At 37.6% G+C, this 21,381-nt stretch overlaps 1 protein-coding gene across 2 annotated transcripts in view; it reads left to right on the top strand.

Moving 5' to 3' along the window:
- mylka (myosin, light chain kinase a) overlaps positions 1–21,381 on the top strand; it is a 105,965-nt gene that overhangs the window by 16,433 nt on the left and 68,151 nt on the right. Inside the window, exon 2 of one of the 2 annotated variants that reach the window (XM_051905890.1) lies at positions 2,858–3,014. In XM_051905890.1, the coding sequence (XP_051761850.1) occupies positions 2,859–3,014 (156 nt within the window). In that variant the 5' untranslated portion in view covers position 2,858. Of the gene's footprint in view, positions 1–2,857; positions 3,015–20,462; positions 20,481–21,381 lie in introns of those variants that run through there. The other variant, XM_051905891.1, reaches the window with a different exon arrangement.

Raw genomic sequence — 21,381 nt, 5'->3', positions numbered from 1 at the left:
TGAAACTACTGTGACGTATGGAGCTGCGGCTCTGCAGTTGGATACTATTGCTCAGAGGGAGTGGAGATTTCTTAAGTTTGAAATAACAAGGAGGAATGATATGTTTTTATAAAATGTAATGGAGTAAAAAGTATGATATTTTGCTTTGGAATGTAGTGATGTAAAAGTAAAAGTTTCTCAAAATAAAAATACTCTGATAAAGTACAGATACTTGAAAAATGTACAATACAGTAACAAAGTAAAAATACTTTGTAACTGTCCACTGGAATTAGGGAATGCTGGACAGTGACTGTGCAATAAGGAGACTTTGGTTAATGTAAATTAATATTATAGCTGCCAAAATTACTTTGAAATACCTTTAAGTACAGTAGCTGAGAAAAGGCTGAAGGTGCCGACCGTATCAAGAGTTCAGTATAACACTGGTCTGTATGTGAGAGTGGTACAAAAGAAGCCATTACTCAAAATGACCATGTTAAAGCACGTGTGGAGTCTGCAGACAAGCATAATGGTAAAAAAATCTGGACAGAGAGAGAAAAAGAAGAGGGCCCATTAAACATCCAGCTGTATTTACCTATCCGGTGAGGTTGCATGCCTTGCATGCATGCTGCACTATGTCACATTTGAACCCTTTAATTGGAGATATAAAGCATCCTCTTGGCAGATCCAGATGAAATAATAACTAATGCATAGTGACTGATTCAGGGTGTTCAGTTTGTTGTAGCTTAGATGCTAGTCACTCATTGTGGTCACTTAATTTGGTCTCTCAAGTCACATTGATTACGCAAATGAATCAAGTGTAAAAACATCCTCTGTGTAGTTTGGAGTGCAGCCTCTGCTGACCACTTACTGCGACAGGCGAATTTGTTCAGCCGAGAAGCTGGTCAACCCGAGGACCTAAGAGGAAATGGCTGTGTTTTCACTGGCTGTTTGGCCTGTATTTGTGTGTGTGTGTGTGTGTATGCGTAAATATGCAAGTACATGTGTCATGGTATTGCCTGTCCACTGAATTTAGGATACCATATGGTTATACTTTAACTCAAAGGTCAAATGTGACATGTTTCAGAAAAGATCTTTTTGCTCTATGCTCATAAATCAGCTTAAATTCTCACTTGTGAAGGAGTTTTCGACCTTTTAGGGTAGATGCAGATTTATGAACAGCATTTAAAGTATTAAATCACTGTCACTTACTGTGCTCAACTAGAGGGCCATCTTGGATAATGAAGTGAAGTTCATATTTAAACTTGAATACTGGATTGTGCTTGGTAATATTATTTTTAAAAAGTTTAATGATAAATATTTCTAAGTGGCTGAAAAAATTAGTTGCAAAACTAATAACTGTTTTCAAATGGGTTTCTCTAACACTTATCCTATCTACCTATCAATGCATCACTTATAATTACCTTTTCATCTTTTCTCCAAGGAGAAAGTATTTGAATTTTTTTTATTTAAAAGAGAAAATTGTTGTTTGTGATTATGAATACATGCACTGATAAAAACCTATATATCCCCTATTAGTGCATTATGGAACACACATGACTCTAGAGGCCTGATCGAAAACATGGACATATATGGTGCTAAATTCATGTGTGAACATAAAGAAATTAGTATAGGTCATATGAAAATCCTGAAACTCATTGGAGAGAGCATAATCTTTTTTTTTTAAAGACCTGCTTAAAATTCTATTGAACCTTAATGGACCCCCTTAATTGGACCCCCTTTTGCATTTAAAACTTAATTCTTCACGGAATAGATTCAGCAAGGTGGCAAGGTTTCTCAGAGATTTTGGTCCATATTGACATGATAGCATAGATTTGTCGGCTGCACATCCATGATATGAATCTCCCATTCCACCACATCCCAAAGCTGGTCTATTGATTGAGATCTGGTGACTGTGGAGACAATTTAAGTATAGTGAACTCATTGTCATGTACAAGAAAACAGTTTGAGATGATTTGAGCTTTGTGACATGGCACATTATCCTGCTGGAAGTAGCCATCAGAAGATGGGTACACTGTGGTCACAAAGGAATGGACAAGGTTAGAAACAATACTCAGGTAGGCCGTGTTGTTTAAATGATTCTCAGTTGGTACTAAGGAGTCCAAAGTGTGCCAAGGAAATACTCCCCACACCAACTGTTGATACAAGGCAGGATGGATTCATGCTTTCATGTTGTTTATGCCAAATTTTCATGTTGTTTATGCCAAATTCTGATCCTACCATCTGAATGTCCAGTGGAAATCGAGATTCATGAGACCAGACAATGTTTTTATAGTCTTCTATTGTCCAATTTTTAGCTTCAGTTTCCTGTTCTTATCTGACAGGAGTGGCACCGGTGTGTCTTCTGCTGCTGTAGCCCATCAGCTTCAAGGTTTGACATGTTGTGCATTCAGAGATGCTCTTCTACAGACCTTGGTTGTAACGAGTGCTTATTTGAGTTATTGTTACCTTTCTATCAGCTCGAACCAGTCTGGCCATTTTTCTCTGACCTTTAGAATCAACAAGACATTTTCACCAACAAAACTGCCACTCACTGGATATTTTCTCTTTTTCAGACCATTCTCTGTAAACCCTAGATATGGTTGTACGTGAAAATCCCAGTAGATCAGCAGTTTCTGAAATACTCAGACCAGCCCGTTTGACACCAACAACCATGCCACGGTCAAAGTCACTTAAAATGAAAATATATTGCATTTTTGTGCCTGTTCAAAAAAACTTCAAGGGCCAGATTTATATAATTTTTGATTTTACATTGTATTTTTTTCTCTTAGCTCAAAGCTATTGTATCAGCCACAATTTCAACAAGCTAAATGAACATAACATGGAACTCAAAACTCTTCTGTTGTTCTTGTGTTTGCAGAATGATGGGTGACGTTCAGTTTGTTACAGGATCTCATGTCTCCAAGACGACTATGACTCTGGGACGAGGTTCCCCCAGCAAAGAGACCCCTGTTTTTACCCTCCCGCCACGTAATACCCGTGTCTGCCAAGGGGGTACCGCACGCCTTGAAGGGAAGGTGAGAGAGATTCTTCATAACCATCCTGATCCAGACCCTCAACTGATTCTCAGTATTGTAATAAAGCAGACACTGTGTCTGCCAATGAATTTCATTCAAGACTCCCAACAATAATCCATTTTAGACACTAGCTCTATTCCAAAACCTAATGTGCTGCCTTGCTGTCTGCTGCACATATAGGCAGTTGGCAGTTGTGAGTGGATGGTCCTGTTTTTCTAAGAATTTACAGAAATATGTGATCCTTCTTGAAATTTCAAGCCTTCCTCCCTTGTCCTAAGCAGTTAGCAAAGAAATATAAAATGTTATGTAAGATTATATGATATGATTATATGAGTTTTTCTTTTGAAGATTCTTATCAGGCAAACATCTGTGTTATATTACTTTCTGAGAGTGTGTTGAGGACAGTGTATTTGGACACTTCCTTACGGTCTCAGACTGACACAGCAGGCAAATACTCCAATAATATATGTGTCTGTTAAAGCAGTGTGTGTGTGCTGTCTGAGGCCAGAGAGAATGACATTTTAAGAGTGTCTGAGAGAGTAAACTTCAGAATTCAAGCACTTTTTGTGCAACAGACATGAATTATATCTCAAATCATGCAGAGAGAGGGCTTTTCACACTTGAACAAGTTAACCCTGGGTCATTCTAAACACTGGGTAAATGGAATCCTGGGTTATCTTGTTTCACATTTCACACTGCTCATACTTAACCTGAGGTTACCGATTAATCCTCTGGGTTAATATTCTTATTTGTGTAATTGTGGGTCAGTGTCATTGAATGGACATTGCACATCCTCATACTGCATACTGTACTATCGAGACTTTCCTGAATGGATTTTTAAACTATAAAGTTAAGAATAAAATGGTCTCTTCTCTCCAATTGAAGTGTTTTTGTCACAATTTGAAAATTTTCCCCCCTTTAAAAGGCTAAAATTATTGTAGACTCCATAAAAATGCTAGATTAAAATAACTCAATTTGGGTCATTTATGGCAACCCTGCGTTGAGTCAGCTGGGCTGTGTTAAATGTTTGACCCAACATACTGGGCTGTTTTTCTTAACTCCGCTGTTGTTTAAAAAATACTGTACTGCTGGGTTACAATGAACCCAAAATGGGATAGAAATTAAAATAACACGCAGAATAACTATAGTATCTAAGACAGCAGTAATATTCAAAAGGAAAAGACTTATTGATAAGCAAGAACACTCAGAAATTGACAAAAATACAAGGAAAAGTAAAAACAATGTTTACATGTGTATGTGCATGAGTAAAAAGTTATTTTTAGATGTTCAGTTTCTAAATTAAATTGTTGAATAAATATTGAATAACTTGCTATTAAGTCCCAAAATAGTCACACTACAGCCAAAGCATCTGATTTTGAGTGCAGCTAAGAAACACAGAGACTGTAAGTCTCTAATAAAAAATGAAAGTCAGGAATAAACTGTTTATTATGGTGGCCTCTCCGTTTAAAGTGTTTCAATCACTCCTCTCAAGTGCCATTTTGGTTTAGTTCATGCTCAGTTCCCATCAGTCACCGGTCACCACTTGAGTAACTGGGGTATGAAAAGAAAAAGCTCCTTTTTAAGTTCTCTCTCCTCTTTCTGCTTTGATTAGTTTTATTCTATTGTCCACAAATATTCCTGTCATAAGCACTACGAACACAGATCATTTACGTCCACTCCCAACCACTCCCAACACTGTTGGGTTACTTACTTTGAATGATTATCAACCCAAAAAGGGTCAAACCCAGCTTCCTTACCTAACAGTTTCAACCCAGCTTTTTGGTTAAAAAAAATTCCCCAGATGTGTCTGTTGCTAATCATCAAGCCATAATATTCTAACACCGCATTTTTCACATTGTACAAGTTCGGTAGTGCACCCTGATGAAAAATACAGCATTGCTGGTCACCAGCATAAAGTATGTTTTGTATGTTGAGGCCAGCATGGGATGCTGGTTACTGATTTGCTGGTCACTGATTTGCTGGTCACCAGCATGGGTAGTAGGGTTGGGCGAAGTCTACCAAATTGGCATCGGATGATGTCTACAGTGTAACATCGCGATGGAAGATGACATCGGGGTGTGGGGATTTAATTCACTGGAATGAATTAAAAACGCTCGCTCTGCGCCAGTGGACATGCACATGTGGGGCCCGTCTGGAAAAAGAGAACACGCATGGAACTGGAAGGGCTTGAATGAAGCGCGTTTGGCTTTAGATAAAACTACTAGAGGATATAGCGCTGAAATATCATTACCACAAACGATCCTGAGTGCTTGTGGTGTGATCTGTACTGCTGTTTTGATGCATTGCTCACTTCAACTAGAAACAGTAAAATGGTGCTACCGTTCTGGCTCTCGTTCCCGATGGAAACATGCTGGGGTCCTGATGCGGACCGTGGTCCGCCATTTGAATATCAGTGGTTTAGTTCGAATCCCGTGGAATCATTGTGATGTTTGTCAGCATCGGCAATGGGCGGCGGCATCGTCTATCGGCCCAACCCTAATGGGTAGTGGGAGTGCTGGTGAACCAGCTACACCAGCTCAGTTTTGGTTGAGAACAGCATGATACCAGCATGAACAGCACTATACCAGCTCTAACCAGCATAAACCAGCCTGGACCAACAGGGAGTTCATACTGGTTTATGCAAGGCAATGTGGGCTACATCTGTTTAGGTTGTAACATCCATGTTATGTTTCTGACTTGAATGCTTGATGTCGTAATAACGAATGGCCGATTCAGAGGTACAAGTTTTCTAGTTGCACTTAAAGGGTTAGTTCACCCAAAAATGAAAATTCTGTCATTAATTACTCACCCTCATGTCGTTCCAAACCCGGAAGACCTTTGTTCATCTTTGGAACACAAATTAAGATATTTTTGATAAAATCCGATGGCTCAGCGAGGCCTGCATCGCCAGCAATAACACTGCCCTTTTCAATGTATAATAATAATAAATCGCTGTTTAGTGTTCAAATGTACGATACTTGCAAAATGCCTTTAGCTGTTGAGGAGCATCGGATCTGCAGGCTGAGGAGAAATCCTTGATGGTTTGGTCCGAAGTCGTAATCAATATCTTCTGCTTTGGATGAAGAAATATGAAACAACTTAAGCTGCTAATTTGACTCTTGTAGTAGGAAAGAGTTCTTTCTCTCCTAGTCAAGCACATGGCTGGGGTGCAGGACAGGCCCACAGGCCTTGATCTGAAGAGGTCGCCCTGCAGGGCGTCAGTCCGTTGAAGAAGCAAGAGAGAGAGGGAGGAGCATTGTGCGCTGACTTTTAAGCTCCGGGAGAAGTCACACCCCTAAGAGTTGACCTGACCAATGAGATGGGTAGGATTTCCGAGCGGCAAAATTCCTCTATGGGGGAATTTATGAGCCTTTGTGTTTCTAGCTGGGTGTTTGCCTATGTAACTGACTGGGTTGTTAAAAAAGAAACTATAAAAGATTCTTGTCATCCTAATATGTTGCATAGGTATCACCATCTCATATACACAAGCATTTAAATCTTCACGATACGAACCCACAGACACCAAACTTGGTATAGGTTAGTTTACGTTAACCATTGGTTCTTATCACAAAATACCATACAAAAGACGCTGCACAAAACAGTTATAATAATACACACAATGGCTGGGGTGCATGTTCACTTATAGAACAGTTCATCTATAAATTAATGCAGGGAACGTCTGTTTTTACAGGCTTTATGTCTTGTCTTTGTAGTCTGACTCACAATGACTGAACTAACCAGAGGCCTGCTTAGTTTCAGCTCGTAAAACCATGGCAACTAGTTTTATTACCTTGGGAGGGTCAGGCAGACACCCTGGTTTGCACAGGGTTTTAAGAATATTTGTTAAATATAACAAATATTTGTGTCTGATTTATCTCAATTGTCACAAGTGGTTCAACCTTAATATTATAGAAAGACGAGAATACTTTTTGTGCGCCAAAAACAACAAAATAGCGACTTTATTCCACAATATCTAGTGATAGGCGATTTCAAAACACGAAGCTTCAAAGCTTTACGAATCATTTGTTTCGAATCAGTGGTTCAGAGTGCCAAAACCCATGATTTCAGTAAATGAGGCTTTGTTACGTCATAAGTGTTTTGAAACTTCAATAGTTCACGTGACTCTGGCAGTTTGATACGCGCTCCGAACCACTGATTCGAAACAAAAGATTCATAGAGCTTCTAAGCTTCATGAAGCAGTGTCACGCCCATCACTCGATATTGTTAAATAAAGTCACTTTTTTTGTTACTTTTGGCGCACAAAAAGTATTCTAGTCGCTTTATAATATTAAGGTTGAACCACTGTAGTCACATGAACTGTTTTAAATATGTTTTTAGTAGCTTTCTGGGCATTGAAAAAGAGAGTGTTATTGCTGGAGATGCAGGCCTTACTGAGCCATCGGATTTTATCAAAAATATCTTGTGTTCCGAAGATGAACGAAAGTCTTACGGGTGTGGAACGACATGAGGGTGAGTAATTAATGACATAATTTTCATTTTTGGGTGAACTAACCCTTTAAAGGCAGCACAAGACATAGAAGTCTCTTTTCATTTGCAACTAATCTGGGGTGCGTTTCCCAAAGCGAACTAATAGAGTTCAATGGGACTTACGACCATAGTTGAGTAATGATGCTTTTGGGAAATGCACCCCAGATGTATTCGAAGAAGCTATATTACAAATCCGTTTGTGGTGAGTGAGATTGGTGTGAAAATGGCAAGAAAGTGCTGTCTGTATATCCATAGTCCTGGCTCTTCTGGTTTCCCTTTTTGAATGACAAATTCAGACTACAGCCTCCTCCTGTTATGGAGAGTTCCAACATACGGTTGGAATATGCGGGCTGTTCAAACTTTTTGTCCCAGTTGCAGGCAACACGAGGCGACACCACTTTCATTGCCGCTAGTTCTTTGATGCCGGTTTTGTGTGACAAAGCATTAAAACTTTTAGAATATCTAAGCAAGCACCCTAGTATTGTGACAGCGAGTTTTGGATGGCCAAACACTGCTCATTTTTTCCAGAATATATAAATATTGAATTGTCTGTGTAATTTATTGACAAGCAAAATAACAGACATTCCATTTCAGGTCACACAGTCCTGAGTCTGAGTCGAACTTTATGCTACCTGCAGTGCTTTCATAAGGTATGAATGTTTTATGCAAGTATAATTCAGAATTGCTCCTGAAGCGTAAAGTGTTCTGGCAGACACAGGAAAGCCCTGAGCACAGGTACATCTGGAGTAAGATTGCTGTGGCTGTTAGTGGAAAGTCTGACAGGATCTCCTCTATCTTCATGTATTAGCACTAGCTGAATTTACATCCATTTTTACATTCTGAACACAGACAGTGTCTGTTTTTGCTCTCAGCTGACATTCCTAGGCTGAAAACAACACCTGAAAACAACACGCAGGATCCAGCTTTATTTTTAACAAGCCTTTTCATACACTGAACTCCCTTAATTTGCTTTCAGCTGTTGACTGAAGTAAACTTTGCATTTAAACTAGCACCAAAACGATGGTTCGTATCATAGTTTTGTTTATCATTTTATATTTTTTGAGTTCTGATTATTTTCATTCAGATTAAATGAAACTTATTTACAAATAACTCTTTTGTTTTAAATGGGCTATATATAGAATTCAGAAACACTTGTTATTAGTGACACCGGTGGCCGTTAAGTGAACTGCAGTCGGCAACTTGTTGCTCGTGCCCACACTGAATGTGATTCAAGGCCCTGATATACTCACGGCAAAGTTTTTTTTTCGTTCTTTGCTTAGAAGTAAAAAGAGTTGGAGATATCTTTGCAGCGATATATAGTCGACAGATGAGGTAATTAAAATTACACTGTTATGGTAGTTTGGTTATAAAGTATATTTGAGACTATAGACTATATAGATGTGGCAAGGTTTGACTATAATTTTAATTAGTCCCAATTCTTTGCATGACACATTGACATTACAGTACAGAATAGCTCTTTTGGCATTATTATGAACATTGTATAAGCATTCGTTTCATGTGTCATAGAATGGAAGAGAGCCTCTTTGAAGCACTCATTAATGTCACATCCTTTTGATTTTCCTGGTAAAAACGTCCCGAGTCCTTCAAAAAAAAAAAAAAAAAAAAAAAAAAAAAAAAAAATCAGTCTGCAGGCTTCTTATTTTTTTTATATTTTGTTCCAAGCTGTTCACACATTGGCAATAAAAAGTGATTAATAAATGAACATTCTTACATCTAGGCCATTTAACAGGTGAAGGAAATATGTGTCATATTAAAAGGTTGACTGTGACTGAAGTTGTGAGTTTTCAGTGTGTTGTGGTCTGTTCTAGTCGTCCTGTGAGACAGCTGAAAGAGCGCAAACAGGGATTAAAATACCTTTGTCTTGTGACTCCTTGTTTCCTGTTGTACTGCTGTTTTCTTTCAGGGCACTGTGAGGTGAAGTCAAGCATCAAAAGTTAGGCATGGTGGAGGTTTCACGGCAGTATTTTAGGATTTTAGGTTTGCAGTATTTTAGGTTTGGTATTTTATTTTATCTGTTTACCAAACCCCAAACCCTCTTGTTTAGATAATGTCTAATCAAAACTATTTGTGTAAAAGCACCCTTGTAAAAAATTTCAGAATTACTTGTACACTCTTAAAAAAAAAAAAAAAAAAAAAAAGGTGCTATATAGCACTAAAAGTGGTTCTTGGCTCGTAATCATAGGGGAACCACTTTTGGTGCCATCTTTAAAGGTGCTCTACAGCACCTTTGTCAAATGGTGCTATGTAGAACCCATAAGAGGTGCATATCACATTTTATTTATTCAACAAAAATGGTGCTAAACAGCACCAACAGTGGTTCTTTGGCTCATAAAGAACCTTTAAAGGGGCATAACAGGTTCTTTGTATGCAGTGGTGCTATAACCATCCCAAAGAACCGCTGAAGAACCATACAGGGTCTTAACAGGTTCTGTATATGGTAGCGGCACTATATAGCACCTCAGTCATCCCAAAGAACCAGTGAAGAACCTCTGAAGAACCACTGAAGCACCAAGATTTGGTGCTATACAGCACCTTAAGTGGTTCCCCTATGATTACAAGCCAAAGAACCACTTTTAGTACTATATAGCACCATTTTTTTTTTTAGAGTGTATTGTCTTTGAAATATGGTTAACATGTACTGTCAAATATACTGATACACATTTATGGTAAACTAAAATTCAATTTAATGTCATTTATATTGACACTTATATGTAATGTTTTTGATTACATATAATTATATAATATTATACCTGTATAATATTATAAGTGCAGGTTTTTAAAAATAAACTTTAACGATTTGAAGTACACTACAAGTGCACATTCAATACAATTAAGCACACAAGGTCAGTGATTCATGTTTGAAAATTGTTTTTGGATAATTTATATACACTTTGGATTACACTATGTTTTTGGGATGTACTTTGGGAACTCTTGGTTCAAGTAGTAAGCTAATTTACTGGTTAAACTTTGACGTATAATAAAATAGATTTAAACAGACATGCGTGCACATGCATGTACCTCTGTTTGCTAGATTTATTGTGGAGTGTAAAGGTTCAGGGGCACCATGTGCAGAGAAGTTTCTCTGGTTCTCATGAGACAAGAGTGTCAGTGTTGCACTGCGATTGAACACAGTGAACTAGTCTCTCAGAGTCAGACTTTTAGACTGCAGTTTATTCTGTTGAAGAACCACCCAATTAGACAGGAAATGACTGTTTGAGTGTCATGCAAAGTGATCAACCAAAGTGTGTGTATTTTAGGGATGGGTTTATCTGAAATTGATTCTACCACAGTAATCAAGATAAAATTCTAATTGTGGCATGTGCTTTTGGCAAGTGCCTCATATATTACAATATGAATCAGCAGTACATAAACAGATTGTGGGCAATCTGTGGCTATGTTGTTTCAGATCACTGACCACACACACAGGGACAAAGACCATTATAAACTGCAGTACAACTACTGCAGTGTAAAGAAAGACATGCTCTAAAACGCTTCATAGGACCTCAGTACGATCTAGTTCCGCAGGAATCTAATCAGGAAGAGAGAATCCACAATAAAACTGTCAGACACTTCTCTCACAGGGACACAGAAGCACATATCTCATTTCTAATGGCTGGAAAGAGCTACAGTGGCATCAGTATATCATGAGTTAGACTTGAGGCCCTATTTTAGTTTTGGAAGATTGAAGTGTCTGCAGTTTTTCCAACTTTATTGTATAGAAACAACTTCTGAAGACAAACAATATCAGTCATTATGCTGGAAGTCTTTGGGAGTGGCATCTATTATAAATAAACAGGTTTTGGTGTTGTTGATTTTGCTACTTGAGTTGCTAAGGTGCCCAAGTCAAAAGAGCACACCCTTGTCTATGATATACTTGTCTTTGGAAATGGTTTGGATCTTGGATTTCACATGTTTATAATCCAGCATGCATTAATCATAGATTTGATTGCTTAAAACAGCGCATCGATCCTAAAAATGGTACATGATGTGAAGATCATTCATGTCTTTACGGTTAACGTATGAGAAGAATTACTTGTTAAATTGAAATACTTAAAGTTATTGGTTTATCACTAACCTGTATGAGAAATAGTAATGATGATCTCTCTCTCTCTCTCTCTCTCTCTCTCTCTCTCTCTCTCTCTCTCTCTCTCTCACTCACTCACTCACTCACTCACTCACTCTTTCTCTGAGAGGCAGTGAGACACTGACTTTTTGAAAAATCGGACAGAACAGGAACTTATTGAAATGGACAGGAGCTTACTTTCACTTCCATAAACTCATGCTTTTCCTCTTTCTTTTCTGTCTTTCTGTTTCTCTCTCAATTCATCCTTTCTCTTTCCACTTCCAGTAGTCCTAATACATCTGTTCTCTCTAACTTTTCACTATGTACAAAACATTTGTGCACCAAAATGTTGATAAATGAATTGATAAGGATAGATATAAAAATGTTATCTCTGTGGCATAATAAGTAAGCTAGCTACCTAGACACCATTTTAAGGCCAGAAACATTTATGGAAGTATGCAAATGCTAGGTGTGTCTCAATCAGCCCGTAATCTCAATCACAGAAATCCTTCCAGTGCACTGAAAAAAGTCCCTAAAAAGACCCACAATGCACTGCCAGGGAACATCGATGATCACTGTGTTTCCTTACCACAAATTCTGAAGCGCGAAACAGAAATTGTGTGAGCCAACTCGATAGTGTTGTCAAAAATATTAATATTTTTATACATATTGATACTGAAATATCTGGAACGGTTCCAATACTCATTTTCTGCATTATCGATACAACGATAAATCCCACCTCTCCCAGATGTTCCAGGAAAATCGTGCATATTCCATGACGCCCACAAATTATATACAATATCCTGGAAATTGAGAGAGTGAGAGAGAAACCCTGGCTGCATCCAAAATTGCATACTTTCTTGAGTATTTTTTCAATTCAATTCACATTTATTTGTATAGTGCTTTTCACAATACATATCGTTTCAAAGCAGCTTTACAGAGAGTGCATGTCAACATTACAATTTAGAGAATGCAGTTAGCTAATAATGTATTAATTTAGGCAATTAATTTACAATCACTGTTAGCAATTTAATTGAAGGTAGAAGCAAAGAGCTCCTGGAAAAATGAATTACATATTAACAATAATTAGGATATATAGAAATTTGGGAATAAGGAACTTATTTTGAATAAGTAATTACTTTACAACCGCTAAAAAAGTATGTTCTATATAGTATGAGTGTGCATGTACTGTGTAGTATGAATGTAATCTGGTCATTCTACATTCGCCATGCTGTCATTATCATGTGACCTACCAGCGTCAGTTGCGTCGCTTCACTTCCATTCACAAATCCTCTCCTGTGGCCTCATGGGATAGTAAAGTGTCCATTGTATGCACACTTTAGAATCTCGCCGGAAGTTACTTTAGAGTCAGCCCCTGTTTCCACTAAGATGTGTTTTCGGGTGAACTGATCACAAGTGGTCAGCCAAGACGTGTTAACGTTTACACCTGGTATCGCATTTCAAATGCATCTTCTGTGACCACTTGCGTTTGGATTTTGTGGAGACCCTCACCTCTAATTTCGTCAAACTACATCACTTTCACTTTCAGCGCACAAATACTACTGAATGAACGAACCCGTGTTACGTGGTTTACGCGAATGAATATAATATAAAAAAAATTTACTATAATATATATTTGGGGGGAAAAGAGTTTTCGCATGGGTGGAATTTCAGCACGGCATTTTGCATTATTTTACTTATTCACGCAGGTTTTGCACTCACATCCAAAGCACACACATAAAGCAGCTTCTCATACAGCTCGCGAGTACCAAATTGAGTTATTTTACGTGGCTTATTAGTGCTTAAACAGTCAAATACACACAAAAATGTGTCAAAATGCCCATCCTGGTTAGTTTTAATGTAAACACAGTCGGTTAGGTCTAAAGTGAATGTAAACAGTTGGGAAAGAAACGCATGTGTGACAGTATATTGGATCTGTGCATTCACTCTTAAAGTGACAGCAGCCTAATAAGCCTGCTACTGTCTGTCATTAATGTTAATAAAAACTGATTAACTTTTGTAACTTTAATTGTTAGGATTATTCTGTATTTAATTTTAAATACATTGAGGTTTTTCTCATGAGAATTTAGGTGAGATAATTGTAATGGTAATTGATCAATGTTAATATGTGAATATAAGCCTAAATTATAATCTGTTCATCATATAAATGCAACATGTATGTTCTGTTTTAGTTTCATTTTCACTCGGTTTGATCTGTTCCTGTTTGCCTGCGTAAAGAAGGCAAGTAGGCAACTGTCAGTAGGCAACAACTTAATCATAAAGAAATGCATGAAAATTAACTTCATTAGGTGCATCCTAGGATGCATTTTAAACAGTATTGTAGGAGTTACCATGTACGCTGCCACTTGTGTTGCCCGCTTTTCTTTACTGTCTGCTCCAATTCAGCCATTTAAAAATTAAAATGCTAGTTTAATAAAGACTTTTGAATGCAGTTAAAGGGATAGTTCATCATTTACTCACCCTCAAGTTGTTCCAAACCTATATATTATATCTGCTAAACACAAAAGAAGATTTTTAAGAATATGGGTACTAATGTAACCCCCGTTCCCTGAAGGAGGGAACGGAGACGTTACGTCAGTGAATGATGAATTGGGATTACTGACGTAACTCGTAGTGACCAACTGAATGGGAACCAAATGGTTGATGGGCCCCATGGACTTATATAGTATGGGGAAAAAAATACTTTGGATGTCAATGGGGCCCATTCAACTGTCTTCTTTTGTGTTTAGCAGAAGAAATAAATTACAGAAATCAAACATACAGTATACCTGATAATGCATTCATATAAAAATCATTGAGTCCATGTATAAAAACATGTTTTACATGAATATTAAACAGGCTTTTTTAATGAAACAGGGATTTTTGTAATATCTATATAAGAACACTGTGTATAAGAATATAGTGGAGCAGAATGAGTTGTGTTTAACAGAGAAGAGCTGAGCATGTGTTAATGATATCAGAGCGTTTGAGTGCTCTGGGAGCCTCTAGACTGATTGTGCCGCAGTATTTCAGGTGCGTGACCTCGCCAGGTTTTAACAGCGAAGGTGAAGCCAGGAAAAAGTGATAACAGGAAAGAGAGAGAGAGAGGGGGGAGAAACATGAGGTTGAGTTCACTGTCAAACAACAGCCTGATGTTTCGGCCCACTACCCAGTGGAATGTGAGCAGTGTGTATCAGTTTACTATATAAACCTTCATGACCTGAGGGTCCGTTTGAGCTATGAGAGTTATTTACAATGCTTGAAAGGGAGCACTGTATTAAAATTCATCTCACTTCTGCTTCTCTTTACTCACAATTAATTCAACTTAAACCATTTAATGCAGTGTTTCTTTTTTTTTTTTTTTTGCCCTAAAGCCTCATCAGTCATGCTCAAGTACCACTTAACCCCACCAAACCAGAAATGTCTTTGTTTTTACTATCAGTTAACACTATTAATAATATTAAATGGCTTGTATTATAATGATTTACCTTGAAACTTATATAATATCAATATTGTAGAAGACAAAAACAGACTCACTAAGTAGCTTCCTGCTCCTCAATAAGAAACCTGTACATACTGTATGTACAGACTCCATTGAAACTCATTTTTTTTTTCTAGATTATAATTAGGTAATCTCTTCCTGACTTTAAGTTGGAACTATTGTGCATAATTACGTAATGACAACAGATTGTACTCTGAGCTGTTTACATTGTTGGACTTGATTCACATATAATTATATAACATATAGTTATAATTCACCAGGTGTAAATGATAAAAACACATAAACATAATATAAATGCGGTATTACATTGTTAAATGTAAACAACAGCGAGAACACATTGTGATTTTTGCATACATAATGTAATGTGTTGGTCTTTTTTTCTTGCATCTACAGTATTTGCCAATTTAAAGCTGCTTTTACACTGTATTGATTGTCATACGCAGCTAACAGAAAACAAGATGTGTGTTGAGTGTCACAACAAAAACAGCTCAGATTCAGCATTTCATTTCTTTGTTTTCTCACATATTAAAATTTCTCAGTAGCTCAGACAAATGTGTTTTTATCTCACGTTTGCTTTTGTTAACCCTGTTGGTTAGCATTGGGGTAGGGTTTAGTGTAGGTGATACGCTATTTTCAAACACGACAGAGCATTAAAGTTTTAGCTCCACTCAACGGACATTTTATTTCAAACTACTGCGATACGTACAACCACCAACGCAATAAAACGTCGATTCACGTTCATCTGTTTTGGATAAAACTGTGCTTTTGGTGCCACTTCACTTTGAAAATGTCACAAAATGTGCAACAAGCAACATAATATTATTTTGCAGAAATGTCTCCACAGGCACGTTTTTCCAATGAGCCTAAACCTAAAACTTTTAAAGACTGGTACAAGCCTGCAAAAGTTTCAGTAAATGCAAGTCTAGTTTATACTCATAATAGTCAGATTACACCTCATTCATAAAGTCTGTGAGTGTATTGTTTATCAGCGTGTGTGGCATGTGTACATTACTGAATGGATAGCTCTGAATACACTAAATTGAGCATATAGTAACTATTTTATAGAATGTGGTTAGTAGCTATGTAAGTATGTGCTATGTAAAGTTTTGGCTGTCTATCAGTAACAGCAGGTCATTAGTGAATATTTGTCTGAGGCCCCATAATGAGAGCCAGGTGGAACAGCCCCAATACTGATTCCAGATCAGCATGGACTCTGTATGTAACATCAGTCTGCACTTTTATTTATGAAATCAACAGACTGTAGATTTCATTAACATTGTTTCAGTTGAGGAGCTGTCATCATGTTTAGATTACAAACAAGAAATTGCCATCATTGAAAAACAAATTGTATCACATAAAAAAGCATGCAAGCAGTAACATTCAAAAAAATTTAAAAAAAAACCTTCGCAGCTGAATGTGCTCTACATTGTGTCTCAGTTTGGCGTCTAGATGAGAAATCTTGTGAGACGCCTCGGATCATGTCTGAGGAGTCTAATATTCCCCGGAATGAGTTCTGGGCAGCAGTTTAAAGGGCTCATTAAAAGATGAGTGGATTTTGATTGCTAGTGATCTTGTGGCATTAAAAAAAAATATTGATGTATTAGAACAAGCTGGGTGTGTGGTTTTGTTGTTGTTGTTGCTGCTGTTGTTCTTGCATGTGTGCATACAGTGCCCCTGAAAAGTATTTACTGTACACTTAAGCCAAAATGAAGAGTACTCCTGTCATTTCACTAGCCACTGTACATCCGATATGTACCAAGGGTGTATTTAGTAGTGTTTGCAAAGCCAAGCATCACTATTACTATATTGCTATAATTACAGGTATACTTATTATATGCTTAATAATTTGAACAAACCCTTAACCTAAATAATAAACTTCAACATGCAACTGTTTCTGCACTGTTATCATAAAATAACTCAAATCATGCAGTTTATTGAGGAGAGGTTTGCTGTTACCTTTCTAAAGTTTCCCAGAGTCATCTAGAGACTAGAATATCATGGAGACTTAAGGCCCGTTCACACCAAGAACTATAAAGTTAACTATAATGATAACTAAATTTGCGTCCACACCAACGGACGATAACACTCTGTTTATTCTAAGCTCATGTGCTGCGGTGTGTACAACATATTTTTGCTGTTCTTGTTGCATTTACATGGCTTTAACCAGCAGATGTCCTCAGCATGCTATGTTTTAAGTGTATAGCTAATGTAATCGATAATCTACAAGTGAATTTAGCCGACAAAGTCAATATAGTGGAATAAAAACAATGCCTAGTCTTTTTCACTGCAACTTCAAAGGAAGCAAGACAACATGCTGTCAAAACTAGCGCTGGATATCGGAGGTAATTTTATGTTACACTGTTTGCTAGCCTGGCATAATGATCTCATCATTAATACTTCTCACCATTAATTCTTAGGGTATGGCCGATTGTTTTCCATATATCCATTTTCTTTACAGTAACCTTGAAAAGGGTCTTTTTCTGGACCTTGGCGATTAAATTCTCCGCAATGTCATCTGCCATTTTAAATGCGCGAGCCCTTAAATTAGAATGGATTCTGATTGGCTGTCAGTGTTTTATCGTTCAATAGCTGGAAAAAAAATAGTTCTGAAAGTGATCCCAACGATATTGTTTCTCTATATCCTTATCGTTATAGCTGTGGTGTGGACTCTGCTATTCTTTTATATTTAGAACGATTTTTAGAACTATATTGTTGTCTTTATAGTTATCGTTCTTGGCGTGAACGGCCTTTACACCAGTAAACAATCACCCAGAACACTATCAACACAACATCTCATACAAATTCATATGAAATCACCACCTTGTAAAATAGTTACGTTTTCCCATGAGATTGGGTTAATCAAGAACTTACCAATGCTCTGCTAACCACCCAAGGGTGTGTTTCCTTAAAGCAACATTATCCAATGATGATCGCAAGTTCTTTACCATCATAGTTCAACAATTTGGTCTGAAATATAAGAAGGGGCAAGACCATGAAGTGATTTAAATACAAATACTTAACCTTAAAATCAACTCTGAATCGAACAGGTAACCAATGAAGTGATGCTAACACAGGTGTAATATGTTCTCTCTTTTTTGTCCCTGTCAAAAAACGAGCCGCAGCATTCTGTACCAGTTGTAATCGCGAGAGCGAGGACTGATTTATTCCAGTGTATAGAGCGTTACAATAGTCCAACCTGGTTCAGAAAGCATGAATAGCGATCACTAAAACTCAGAATATTTTTAAGCTTGCGGAGTCCCCTATGCTGCAGAAAACTGACTCTAACTACAGAATTGATTTGTTTATCAAATTTTAACTCTGGGTCAAGGGTAATTCCCAGATTTTTAACTTTATCACGAATGTTATCTTGAAGGGGGCCCAGGGTAGAACTTAGATTATTTAAAAGGTGTGAAGGGCCAAACAACATAACATCAGTCTTTTTCTGATTTATTTGAAGGAAATCATTGTCCATCCAAACCTTAATGTCCTCTAAACAAGCTAGCAGAGAGGACACTGAATCAGTACCTGATTTTAACGGAAAATAGAGCTGAGTGTCATCGGCATAAATGTGATATGAAACTTTATGGGACTCAAAAATTAAATGAACAGGGAGTAAATATAGAGAAAATAAGATTGGACCCAGAATTGAGCCCTGGGGCACCCCACAAGTGACGGGAACTGAGCTTGATGAAAATTCTCCAATTTCCACCAAAAAATTCCTATTTGTGAGATATGATGCAAACCAATCTAATGCAACATCACGAATGCCAACTTCAAGGTCTGATCTCTTTAACAGGATACGTTGATCCACAGTATCAAAAGCCGCACTTAAGTCCAATAACTAAAGAATAGCATAGTTGCCAGAGTCTGCAGATAGTAAGAGGTCGTTTACTACCCTCAAAAGTGCAGATTCAGTACTGTGTTTAGCTCTGAAACCAGACTGAAAAGGATCCAGAATGTTGTTAGATATTAAGTAGGGGGAAATTTGATTTAGTACACACTTTTCCAGAACTTTGTGCAACAATGGAAGAATGGAAAAATTCACAGATTCTGTTTCCCAAAACCAAAGTTCTAATGAACATTCGCAAACAGCAAAGTTGTGTGGTTGGAGCTACAGCTCTCAACCTGTGGTAGCATAGTTTCTTGTTAGTATGACTTGTAAAGTAACGACAGTTCTATAAAGTTAAACAAACAAGGTTCAAATGAAGTTAGTATTGTTTTGGGAAATAGTTGTGACTAGCTAGTTAATTTCTCCATTAATGCATTGTACTATGGTAGTTAAGGGGTGCGTTAGCCAACTAACATCACAAGTTCCATCGTTACTAACATAGTTCAACGATTTGGTGTTTCCCGAAACCATAGTTCAAACGAACATTTGCAAACTTGTGGTTCGGATCGACAGCTGTGGTTAGAAGCATAGTTTCTTGTTTTTATGACGTGGACTTAATAAATCATTATCTTGAGCAAAATAAGCAAGCTGGCATTAAGTACAATATATATCTTTTATTTCGAATATATACTGTACAAATGTCATTTACATATTTTAGTTTGTCAAGAGATTTTAAGCACTGTTTTTAAAAAGTGCGCATGAGCGTATGTGCTCTGGTACGTAAAAACAAGCCTATGATTGAATCTGGTAATAAAGCAAAATAACTGAGCAAAATGAGAATTAGTCCTCAGATGCCATGTCCATAATTTGTAGCAAAAAATCTAGCATTAATTCGATCTCCAACGGATTCATTAAAAGAAGTTATTACTCCACCACCTGCGTGACATCATTCACCAACGTGGCTGAACGACAGGTTTGCGACAGTACGGTTTCGGGAAACAGTTGTGACTAGCTAGTTGATTTGCTCATAGATGCATCGTACTATGGTAGTAAAGCAGCGAGTTATGTCGTTGTATGGAAAATGCACTCCAGAACAGTTGGTGGGGAGTTTACCATGTACAAAAATGTATCAATTTATCCTTGTGTGACAATAAATACAATAGATTCCTCTCTTTGTCTGGCCTTGCTTAAGACTTGTGCCCTACTTGTGCTGTCAGTATGAATTGTGTGAGAGAAAACATGAAAAAAAGCAGATGTTTTGTGCAAACAACCCTGTGTTTTTCCTCCCCTCAGCATCGGATGTGAGTCCTGCTGGATTTTTGAGGTAGAGCTCTTGACCACAAGTCTCAGAGTAAAGACTTCAAACTGAGAGAGTGTACACAAGAAAAACAGCAGCCGACATAGAGGAAATACCAGCACTGCTCTGATTTAATAGAGAATTCTCAGCTAATATTGCTATTTTTGGGCAAATCTGCAGTGAAGTGGACCTGTCACCGTGAGGTCTGTTTGACTGAAAGGAAGAGAGGCCAGTCTTGACATGCTCCTAGAAACCCTTGCTGTATGGTGAGGTTTTTGCCTTCATTTTAGTCTTGGAATTTTGTAAGGGCATCTGGAATCAATCTATTGTCTACTAGCCATCGAGCTGTATAAATTTGTATATTCGATCTGAAATCTGTTGCAGCTTGTAGTAGTTAGCAGTTTCCTCTGGTTTTTGTTTCATGTGAAGTGAATGTGTGGCACTGCTGGTTTGCAGACAGAGAGGAAGATTGTGTTTCATAATTTTACTCTGGACCTCTTCCAATGTACAATGCTAAACAATTTCACTGAGATCTGCGGAAACGAGACATGCCAACATTGGTAAAAGACAGGCTGAATGGGGGGAGATTATCCATACGTTGTCCTTATTAGACATGGTCAGCACACAGATTTGGAATGGTTGATAGAACCGAGAGAAAACAAGTAGAAAGAGATCAATGAAGTGAACAGGAGAGAGTCTGAACTCTTCACAAGAACCACGGTAGTACCGCTCCCATCATAATGACTCAGTCATTTGTTTTTGTTCTATTATAGACGGATCAGGTGCTCCTTTTATTGTGCTGATCTATAACAGATAGACATTTCAATGCTACAAAAGATTTCTCAGGACGAATGAAAATAATGCATGTTAAGTGGTGTTTGCTGAGGCAAGACAAGTTTAGTTCTTATTTTGCTCATGACGTCAATTTGTAGGCTTATCCGGAAGGCTAGTTTGCTGCTTTTTTACAATTAAAAACACTTAGAACACCTTAGTAACTGTGTAACTACCTGGCAACTACCCTAACATTGTGTTGGTGAGTTTCACATGGGCATTTCTTCTGAAAATGGGTACCATGGAATATGATTGTCATATTTGTTTACCATGGTATTTAAACAGTATTCCAAAGTAATTAAAGGAAAATATTTTTAGTACTACTGTGCCATGGCC

Source organism: Ctenopharyngodon idella, chromosome 9, assembly GCF_019924925.1.
Source record: "Ctenopharyngodon idella isolate HZGC_01 chromosome 9, HZGC01, whole genome shotgun sequence".
Classification (NCBI taxonomy): Eukaryota; Metazoa; Chordata; class Actinopteri; order Cypriniformes; family Xenocyprididae; genus Ctenopharyngodon; species Ctenopharyngodon idella.
Note: the sequence above shows the minus strand (reverse complement) of the source record. Positions and strands in the feature narration are given on the sequence as shown.